The 11195-nt window shown below is 43.9% G+C and overlaps 1 protein-coding gene across 19 annotated transcripts in view; it reads right to left on the reverse strand.

The window, feature by feature from the left end:
• Positions 1 to 459: 459 nt before the first annotated feature.
• The window catches only part of WIPF3 (WAS/WASL interacting protein family member 3), a 38652-nt gene continuing 27916 nt past the window's right edge, over positions 460 to 11195 (reverse strand). For 17 of the 19 annotated variants that reach the window (XM_039704569.1, XM_039704477.1, XM_039704516.1 and 14 more), the window contains 6 exons: positions 10712 to 10844; positions 9975 to 10103; positions 7734 to 8474; positions 5445 to 5591; positions 4626 to 4727; positions 460 to 3749 (listed from right to left, as the gene is read on the reverse strand). In XM_039704569.1, coding sequence (XP_039560503.1) covers positions 3709 to 3749; positions 4626 to 4727; positions 5445 to 5591; positions 7734 to 8474; positions 9975 to 10103; positions 10712 to 10844 — 1293 coding nt within the window. In that variant the 3' untranslated portion in view covers positions 460 to 3708. The remainder of the gene's footprint in view (positions 3750 to 4625; positions 4728 to 5444; positions 5592 to 7733; positions 8475 to 9974; positions 10104 to 10711; positions 10845 to 11195) is intronic. The other 2 variants (XM_039704600.1, XM_039704592.1) reach the window with 2 other exon arrangements.

Raw genomic sequence — 11195 nt, forward strand, 5'->3', positions numbered from 1 at the left:
AGTAATTTTCTAATAGTGTTGATTTCGCTTCAATTGTATAGTGCACTTAAAAACCAAAACCAGCTGTGGTACAGCAACATGTTTGGGGGTAGTCAGCAGAAACCACAGCAACTGCATGGCCTTAATGTTTGCAATGGTGTGTCTCAGTGGAAGGACACAGTGGGGCTTGTGGGATCAGCTGCCTCAGGGTGACAGCTAGTGTGATCCTCTGTATCTCCAGACACTTCAATGGATCTTGAATGACAAATATTTGAAAACATTTCAGAAATGCTAGCAAATAGGCACAGGATTTCTCATTTCATCCCTGAAAGATGTTGTTTATTTCTAAAATACCCAAACCCTAATAAGAAATGGAGTAAAATTTTCTTCTCCTTTATATATCTGCTAGCAGGTAGTCTAGAATTAGTTTTAAAATCCATAGGAAGGTACTTACTACAGAGCAGTACACAAATTTCAGAATAAATGAGAGCCAACACTATGCCACTTTTAATAATACCATAACAAAATAGTTTTTAAAACAGTATTTAACTTTTCCAGTTGTTGGAGAAGCAATATAGGTGTAGACCCCTGCTTGTTACTACATTCATGCATATTTATCAAGTAACTACAGTAAGTGACACTATTGGTCAAAGCATCACCACTTTTTTTTCTTTTCACATTATGTACAGCAAGTTATCATAATAGACTAGAAAAAGACTAATGTTACTTTCTTGGAGTCCTGTGGGTGAAGAGCTTCTTACTCCTACACCACCTCACACCATGAATGTACATGTATGTGGGAATTGTTACAGCATAACTGAACTACTGCAACAACAAAGAGAAAAGCAGGGATGTAAAGATACAGTTACCTGTCTTTTCCAAAAAGTTTTGTTTAAAGGCAACACCATGGGGAAAGATCATCAGTGATCTATAACACTATTACACCTCTAACTGAGGGGAACTGATGGCAATTATATAAATTAAAGCCATAACTGTAATAGCCTGGCTGTTAGCACCAGACTCACCCTGGAACAGCAGTATTCTTTTTCAGGCTGGTGAATCATGGAATTATTTATACTGGAAAACAACTCTTGAGATCATCTAATTCAGCTGTTAACCCAGCACTGCCAAGTCCATCATTAAAGCATGTCCCTGTGATGCCTTGTGAAGGCTGACCTAGAACAGAGACTAGACGGAGTTAAAGAATAAAGTAAGTATTATTAGATAAGGCCTCAATGGATACACCTTAGGCAGTACAAGAGCCCAAGATGAACCCAAAATGGTCACAAAATGAATGACCAGTCATGAGGTCTCTCATAAGATCTGGTCCATTAGCATATTGGAGTTAATTATCCAGTTATAGCTTTAGATTATGAAGTCCCATCCTTCTTGTTTTTCTCTCTTCATTCCACTGTTGTTTACGCTCTTGGGCCTGAAATTTGGATCATTTGTCCTTGGTCCCCAGGGCCAAGGGTCTTTTGTCTACCTACTCTATGATGAGAGCTTGCTATCTCCAAAATATGAAGCTCAGAACTACACACTAAAGCAGTACAGAATCTGAAAAATGTAAAAGCTAAAACCTGAGGCATCACCTGAGTGCTGTATCTACAAGTCTTTTACATACCTGTAGGTATTAAATGGTGACTTCACCACTTCCCTGAGGAGCCTGTTCCAATGCCTGAGCACCTTTTTGGTGAAGATGCTTTTCCTAATATCAAATCTAAACCTGTCCTGGCACAGCTTGAGGGCATTTCCTCTTGTCTGGTGCATTGTTACATGAGAGAAGTGACTGACCCCCACATTGGTACAGGATCCTTTCGGGTTACACAGAGTGCTAAGTTCTCCTCTGAACCTCCTCAAACCAGGATTCTGTTGGCCTTCTTGACCACCTGAGCACACACTGGCCCCTGTTCAGCACATTTAGCCACTGTCAGCCAGCACACCCAGGTCCTTTAGCGGCAGGCAGATTTCCAGCCACTCTGCCCCCAGCGGTGCCTTGGGTTGTTGTAACCCAGGTCTAGGAACCCAGAAAAGCTGTAAAAAGGGGAATCAAAGGTGGTTGGGATTGAAAGGGATGGATACAGGTCATCTGGTCCAACACCCCTGGCCAAGCAGGGTCACCTACTGCCAGTTGCCGAGGACAAAGTCCAGATGACTTTTGAGTATCTTTAAGGAGTGAGATTCTACAAGGTCTGTGGGCAACCTGTTCCAAGGTTCAGTCACCCGCACAGCCAGAAAGTGTTTCCTGATGTTCTGACAGCACCTCCTGTGTTGCAGTTGCCCAATTCCTCTGCTCCTGTCACTGGACACCATTGAAAAGAGTCTGGCTCCATCTTTATACCCCCACTTCAAATATTTATATGCATTGGAGAGATCCCCTCTGAGCCTTCTCTTTTCTAGGCTGATCAGTCCCAGCTCTCTCAGCCTTTCCTCACAGGAGAGATGCTCCAGCCCCTTCATCACCTTTGTGGCCTTTTGTAGGACTCTGTTCAGCATGTTCAGTCTTCTTTGCACTGGGGAGCCCAGAATCTGGACACAGCACATGTGGCCACACAGCAGTGTGGCTTTACTGGAATCACTTCCCTGACACCTCCGTGGCACCACTTCTCCCAATGCACAAGAATAAGGGTAATAAATGCTAGAAATAAATATCTTAGGACCAGATCTAAACATCTGTGATCCACAGACCTTACCCAAGGTCTGAATATTAAAAGAAGTAGTTAAAATCTTGTCTGCTGATAGGTTGTTACTTTTCCCAACCAACTCTATTTGAGACAATGACCACTTTGGGGGCTGAGTGTTCCACGTGGTGTGTTTTGGACAATGAACAGCTAGCAAACAGCAGTAGCTCTAAAACGTAGGTTTTGGACCTCTCATCCAAAGGCTTTGTAATTGCTGGGTAAAGGCAATCTATCACAGAAATGGTAAATACCCACTTTGCCAGTAGGAAAAGACAGGATATGTGTCCTCACATATGCTCATCACAGCATGTGTATTCACACACACCATTTCTTTTTCTTGCTTACAATAGAGCAACTTCCTTTTCCTCTACTTTGGAAAGGCTCTGTCATCTCTGTCAAGTCCATGACCACCCTACTCAGCTGGGCTTCTTCAGACACTATCCTATAAGGATATGTAATCATTAGGAGGTAGACTCATTAGCAGCCACAGTTCCTTGGATCTCCTCTTCATGCTTCATGAGAAAAGGATTGTGGGCCCATCTCTTCATGAAAATGACATCCTGCTGCAATCTGAGGCCAGGTAGAATGGAAGAAATGAAGAAACATAAAACCAGACTAAAGATAGCATATTAGTTTGACAGTTCATTGAAAAAATGTCTATATAATAACTGGAGAATTTCCAAAAATTATGATGGAAGGGGAAAAAAGAACTACAGGCACGTAGCACAAAACATTCTGAGGTAACATTTCAGCACAGTAAGAATGAGAAGTGTTTCAACACTACAAAGAATTTAAATTTTATGCTGCTTTGCTTAAAAAATATTCACCTATATACAGTAATTTAAAAGCCTGTACTAACATTCCTGCAGTATGTAGGCCAGTTCAAAAGGTGTACATTTATATTGTTTTACAGTTTATAGAAATGTTAATATTGCAGTATTTGTGACTCAAGTACAATCTATCACTGCAACAGGGACTCCTTCTGTCTTAATGTATTATCTTGATCTTCTTTATTAATACTAGTCCAGAGAACTTCAGAAGACTCTTCTCATCTCACGTGTGTTCTTAATGGAGGATTTTTAGAGGGATCTGTAAATAGACAGGACAGATTTTAAACAGTACTTTGGATGCAGTTATATAGCAGGGATGCTGCTACCCCTGATATATACATGTTTACCTACATATACACACATATTGCTTGTGCTCTGCAGCCCTTCAGTAAAAAGTCAGAATATACAGCAGATAATTTAGCCTGACTGAGGCTGCTATGAAAATTCATGCTAAGTACCTTAGCATGGAAACAAAACAAAAGGTTAATTAAAAGTTGGAGATCTAATAATACAGAAAACTGGGTTTTATAAAAAAAGTAGACTAAGGGCATGAGATCTTTTGGCACTTTCAACTACCCATTTTCAAAACTGGATAGGTGAGCTGCTCTTACAACAGTGACCTCATTCTAAATTACTAAGTTAAGAAGGGAGGAAAAAAAAATAAAGCAAGGTTCAGCCATTTATCACTTTCCTGACAAAATTAATGTATTAAGTCTCTTTGTTACTCAGGTGTGTAAAACACCATGCACAGGATTTAAATCAAAATACTAAATGAAAGATATGGATCAAGTCATCTTTCTTGATGAAAAAGTTAGTGAACAAAAAAATCAAACTCAGTAGCTGCCCAAGTCTGTTTTTACAGCATGACTGTTCTTAACATCACAGGCTTTGCAAATTTAGCAATATAAAAACACAGGCTGCATGTCCAGCCACATTATTTGTTTTTAGCTAAGACTCTGAAGTAATGAAGTGCTTTTCATTTTATCTTTGGTCCCTGTTGCCACTGTGTAACCCATTCCTCTCTGTGCCAGTGCTAACAGTCCAGTTATGCTAATGCTGGTTCAGTTCTTTATTTTGCATCCCCATTTTTAAACCTCTTGATAATGATCAGATCTTTCCATATTTACACACTTACCTCTGGGTATCTTGCTGGGATATGTTTTCTGAAATGGTTTGAATTCATCAGGTGGGGGGAAATCTTCCACAGAATGGAAAGTAAATTTTGATTCAAAGTCATCTGGGAAGTTTCAGGGAAATAAACATTAGCTGGTACTGGAGCGAAACTTAAAAACAACAACAATCAAAAACACCCCCCAAAAAAACCCAAACCCAACAATGTTTCCACAAGTAATTTCTATTAAAAATGCTGGCTTGTTTTCTCCTGAAACTGATGGTGGCTCATTCTATAGAAACCATCTTGATGAGTACTTCTGTGAGCCATCCAAGTTTTTTGCTTTAATTGCAATCATTGCCTGCTATTAAAACTGAAGGTAAGCTTCTGGCTGCTGTTCCAGTTTTCTGCATTGATGATATTGTGGTAATAGAGGTATTCATTGCTCGTTTAAGACATGTAGCTGTAAACAAGAATGAATGGCCAATTAATCAGACCACAAAAATAATTCTTAGGGGTCTTTGCCCTGTAGGAGTGAAACCTCTAAATGTCCATGATGTGGTTTGAAGAATGATAATATAAGCACATCATGGGAATTTTTCATATTTTTAAGTAACTTTGCAGGTAGTGTGTGCTTTTCTTTTCTACTGACTAAATTCAAATCCTTTTTGAAAAAGCTTTAATTTTCTATAATTGTATAAGGTTGTACAAAAATGTTTCTGTTATACTACCTTGTTATTGCTAGGACAAAGTCTTGAGTGAGTTTTTGAGGTCTGAGACACTCACAGGCTTTTGTACTAAAATTATTAACTAAGGCCAAGAAATTTAATTTAATGATATTACCAATAATGTGCATATTTCCATTTTTAAGTGGTGTGTAGGGGTCATGAGCTGTAGCCCAGGCTGAGACTCCAGACTTGCTTGTAAGTTCAGTTGTTGGGGATCTTGCAGGTGGCTGTGGAGGTGTGACCAGCTTCCCAGCACCAGTTCCTTTAAAAAAACACCAGGAGATCAGCATATAAGCATCATCATGACTTAAACCCAACAGTAAACTACACAAAAAAGTGGAGGGGGTGTAGAAAGAATGCAATATTTGGGGCAAACATACTTACAGCTGTTGTTTGCCAAGCCTGACCACAGATTTGTAGCATTAAGTATTAAATTCAAGTCGCTACTGGAACTGGCTGGAGCTTTCCATTTCCAGTTCTAAGGAAAGTGTGACATTGTGAAGTGTGGTTTTGTCCCAGTCTGGAAGGGAAGATTATCCTTCCACTTTCACAAGAACAAGCAGTCTCTTTAAGCAAAGGAAATCAACAAAACAACCACACTTGGTGGTATGTCTATAAGAAGATTTTCTGATGTTTTGGCAGCTATACAATGGAATTACCATTAGTCTTGTGCATTTCACTGAGGAGTTGCAAGGGCCATCAAAGTTTACATCTGGAAGACCACAGGAGTTATATGAGAGGGAGGGAGCCCAAGGCCTCCAAGTTAGCAGCCTCTCAAAACTGCTTATATTCCTACATAACAAGGGACAGGCAGGGTAATTTTATCAAAAACATAAATTGAACTACCATGAGAAATGGGCATCTCGACACAGTAACAGTTCATCAGAGAGTCCTGAGCAGCATTAAGCACCACCACAAGGCACCTGATCTGCTGTACTTACATGGCCTTTACCCTGGCTCTCAAAGGGAGCCAGTAATCTTTCTCCTGCCATGTAGCTGCTAAAATAAAGGGTACAGAACATTCTCTTTCAGATGTTCCCTGTTAAGTAGCTGTCTCCATTTCTCAAACCCACACAGATCTAGGCTCATGCTCATCTTTTTTATTAACAACCACACTTGGTGGTATGTCTATAAGAAGATTTTCTGATGTTTTGGCAGCTATACAATGGAATTACCATTAGTCTTGTGCATTTCACTGAGGAGTTGCAAGGGCCATCAAAGTTTACATCTGGAAGACCACAGGAGTTATATGAGAGGGAGGGAGCCCAAGGCCTCCAAGTTAGCAGCCTCTCAAAACTGCTTATATTCCTACATAACAAGGGTCAGGCAGGGTAATTTTATCGAAAACATAAATTGAACTACCATGGGGGAAATGGGCATCTCGACACAGTAACAGTTCATCAGAGAGTTCTGAGCAGCATTAAGCACCACCACAAGGCACCTGATCTGCTGCACTTACATGGCCTTTACCCTGGCTCTCAAAGGGAGCCAGTAATCTTTCTCCTGCCATGTAGCTGCTAAAATAAAGGGTACAGAACATTCTCTTTCAGATGTTCCCTGTTAAGTAGCTGTCTCCATTTCTCAAACCCACACAGATCTAGGCTCATGCTCATCTTTTTTATTATTTCCATTACGTTAGAGGAGTCTAACAAAACTTCCTTCTGTCATCTACTCAAGGAAATACTGGATAATACCCCACTTCCCAAGTAGCTGGAGAAGCCTTTGGCCCAACCACCTTGATGGCAGGAGGCATTGGCTGCTTGCCTTGGTTGAACAGCAGAGGGCTGCAACCAGATTTGCTTTTGCTCATCTATGACTGGTAGCTGTCCCATCTCTGTTTCATTATGTTCTCTAGTGTTTCCCAGCTATTGCCAATATTGCTCCTGCATGGGTACGGCTGTAGATTGGTGTCCTAGGCAGGCTGGCACTTGAGCAGCTGCTGACCTGGCAGACACTGTGATGTGTAGTCTGCCCCCGAACCTGAGCCTGTCAGGTACCACCCATTGCACTGCTGGAGACACACCAATACCAACACAAAAGCAAGAAGCAGCCCAGTGGTCCTAAGACTTCATCTCCACTGATCAACATGTCGCTTCCAAGAGTGGCAGCTTAAACTATAAGGCATGTGTGCCCAGTGCTACGAACTGCCTGGCATCTCAAAAAGCCGGATATTTTGGGTGTTCATCATGAGCCGTGCAACCTACAGGTATTCCTCCCATGTGTGCTCTTCATCCCTGCCCCTCCATGCTCCCCAGTCACCAGTGCAATAGAATGCTTCGGGTTGGAAGGCAGCCTTGAAGAACTAAGTCATCCTCAAGGTCCTGTTCCAACCCAAATCATTCTGTGATTTTCCCCGCTAGCCGAAGGGAGGGAAAAGCCTCCTTCCTTCGGAGGTGCCTCTCACCTGCGCCTCGGCCGGGTCTCTTCTTCCTGGTCTCCACCACGGCTGCGGGCTGAGGCGGGCCGGGCGTGGGTGGCAGCGGTAGCGACTGGATGTTGCTTGGCTTGTGGAACTGTGACAGCAAGTGGGGAGACTTGGGGGGCAGCGGAGGGGGCACGTCGGCGCCGCTGAAGGCCGGGGAGGGGGGAAAGGAGAGCCTGCTCGCGGGCGGGGGGTGGGCGTGTGGCGGCGGAGGCGGCGGCGCGGGAGGGGGACAGTCCCTTCCTTCGGTCGGAGCGGCCGCAGGGGCCTCGGCGGCCCTGCCCGGCAGCCCGCAGGGGGGCACGGGGGGCAGCGGGGGAGGAGGAGGAGGCGGAGGAGGAGGGGGCGGGTGCGGAGCGGCTGCCGGAGGCTTGGCGGGCTTGTCAGCCTGAGGGGGAGGGAGCGGGGCCGGGGGAGCAGCGCCGGGGCTCACGCCCTTGGCAGGGCGATCGGCCGGAGGGGGCACAGGGGGAGGAGGAGGGAAGGTGAGGGAAGGCTTGCTGGAGGCGGGGGGCGGTGGAGGCGGGGCGGGCAGGCTGGGCCGCCCGGGACCCGCTCCCGCGGCGGCTCGGGAGGTGCCGGGAGGCTCCGGTGGGACAGCTGCCCTTGGAGCCTCGGCCGGCTGCGAGGGGCTGTTGTTCGCCTTGGCAGCGCCGCTGCTCGGCGGTGCCGAGGGTCTGGGGGACGCTGCTCGGCCTCCGGAGAGCTGCCCGGGCTTCCCTGCTGGAAACCAGGTATCACATGTTACACACCGGGATTGCGTTCCCACGCCTCAGACCGAACAGAGATAAAGGCAAGCTTTTCATCTTCCCCTCCCCAGTGGACACCCAGAGGGATTAAACTCATTCACCCCGAATATCTCATATCCAGCAGGTTGCCCACGCTGGAATGCGGCTTAGGAGGTGATGCATTCCAGTGGGCACCACGGATTCTGCTTAGTGACATGACGACCTGCTGGGAGACCCTGCTCCCCTCCCTGCTCCTCAGCTTCTGCAGAATGAAACAGTTTAAGAAGGAACTTTTATGGAGAGACTGGGACCCTTCACACCAGCCTCATCTTGCCTGGTACAGCCCACTGGGCATCGAGATTCCCAGTGAAAAGTACATGAGCTGTTTAACACACATCAACTGGCATCCTTCAAGTTAAGTACTTGCTTAGGATCAAAAAAGTCACACAAATGTTACAAAAACCTTAGCTCCACAGATAAAAGGCAAGTTTTTAAAAGCAATGCCTCAAAGGCTTTCCGGAAGGCACAGGTTCTGGTATTTCCTTTTTAACAGCAAATGTCTGAAGACTCTTCAACTTACAAAATGTCTTTTCCTGAGTAAATGTCAAGGATTTATCACAAAGCAAGATGTCAAAAAAGGCACCTCATTTGACACTCACTGATAGGCATGACCATAGTTTTAAGAGCAACTCAAAGTAGTTACTGCCACTGAAGCTATGTCAAAAGCCTACCACACACAGTGCTCTGCATCTTTGGCTTGCCTTTTTGGAGCAAAAAACCTTCAGGCAGAGCCAAGTTCTGTCTTTCCCTGCAAAATCCTACTTTGCTCTGTGCTGCCTGAGCAGGCACCAGCTGCTAAACAGAGCCAGAGGTCATTACTGTGACTATAAAAGTCATCCCTCATTGATGCTGGCACTTCTTGAGGTGAAAGCAGCAGTGGGGCTCCCCATATACCTTCCTCCTATTATTGTGAAGCAACAATACCCTTATTTTTCAGATCAGTAAATTACCTTGCTGGATCAAAGCTATACTCTATAAAATCCAGAGGGAAAAAAATCTTAAATATGAATCTTTAAATTAATACCCAAGTCTGTAACACCATAGAAATATACACTAGTGGAGGGAAGGAATATGACTTTGCCATTTGTGCTGAAAATGATAAACTCAGATTTCAACACTGTATTTAAGACACAATTAAAAGTTTTCATTAAAATAATGTAAAAACCTCCCCTAAAGAGATCTATTTAATCTCTTTCTTACCAAGTGTGGAGACAGCTTTTTATTTATGTTTAAGAAATAAGGCACCTGAGATCTAGAAAGGTGGCTTCAATCACATTATTAATTGAGCCCTCTATGGTCACATGATGAACTAAGCATTCAGAAAAACAAAACAAAACAAAACAATAAAAATCAATCAGTAAAACTAATCCCAAAATACTTTTCATCCCAAATTTCTGCCTGCCCAGCTCTGCTTTCATACAAATGAAGCCCTTACCTGTCATGTCCCTCTGGCCTGCTGGTCTGAGAACAGGAAAGCCACCAGCAAATAAACCTCCCAGAGGCTGCTGAGAGCCACCTTTATTAAGAGCTGGGTTACCTCCATCTCTGTTAGCTCCTTTGGGTTCTGTTAAAAAGAATGAAAAATGCAGGATATATCAGAAAATAATTTCATCCTAGCCCTAAGACTGCTAAGGCTTGGTGACAACAAACAGCCAAGGCCAAACTTTTCCCTGTACTGTTATACAGGAACTGCCATTCCTCTCTGACCTGTACCTTGGAGCACAGCACCCTCTGGTGCTCTTCAACCTCACACAAATCGTGACACCAAGAAGTAGCTGTGAATTTACATTTCCAGATTTTTTCAGCGGTTTTTTTTTTGTTCTTTTAATCTAATAAAGAACAATTCTTCTGCTAGAGCCAACAATTCCCACCTAATTATTTCATTGAAATGCTCTCAAGGATTTCATCATTCATTATTTATTTTGGAACAAGGAATACCTGTTAAGGTGATAACCAGTTGGAGGCTTACCATGAAGTGTTAACAGCCATTGATCTCAGAGCAGGATGCATGTTTAAAAGTGTCCCCTCTCTGCATCCTAAAGCCATATGAAGATGCAGATCTTTGCTGACCTTCAAACGTGCCCTTCAATGTGAAACTGTCCATCTGACCTCCACCCACACCCAAGGCTCAGCAAAGCTGCCCCAGGGCCTTGCTGAGGAGCACATGCTCACTTTCAATCTGTGGTGCACTGCGGTCGTTGATTTGGGTCACTTTCCTCAGGCGAGTTCCCTGCTGGATATCGGCCAAGAGTGCGTTTCGTGCTTTCTGGTCTTCCTTTCGCAATTTTGGTATCTCTGAGCTTGCCTGTTGACAATAAGAGCTTTAGATGGGAGGTACAGACAAAAATGCACATTTAGAAAGGATACACAGGCAAACATGGGATAGAAGATTTGAAATAAGCCCTCCCTGGCAGCTGTCACTCCCAAGCCTTTGAGTTGAATCAACAGGAATATTTGGTTGTGCAGGAGGCAGGAAAGCTGAAAATCTAAGTACAACACAAACTAATACTAGTTGAGCTAATGCTGTTGAAAGCAAATTAGGAGGCATGCTCAAATGAAATGTGACCTCATTTGGCCATTTATGGCCTCTGTCCCACAACTCCAGCTCCAACTTCCTCTGTCAGCTCTTATCATAATATTTACAATGCTTTACATC

The sequence above is a fragment of the Passer montanus genome, unplaced genomic scaffold, assembly GCF_014805655.1.
Source record: "Passer montanus isolate IOZ18808 unplaced genomic scaffold, ASM1480565v1 scaffold10, whole genome shotgun sequence".
NCBI classification, from domain to species: domain Eukaryota; kingdom Metazoa; phylum Chordata; class Aves; order Passeriformes; family Passeridae; genus Passer; species Passer montanus.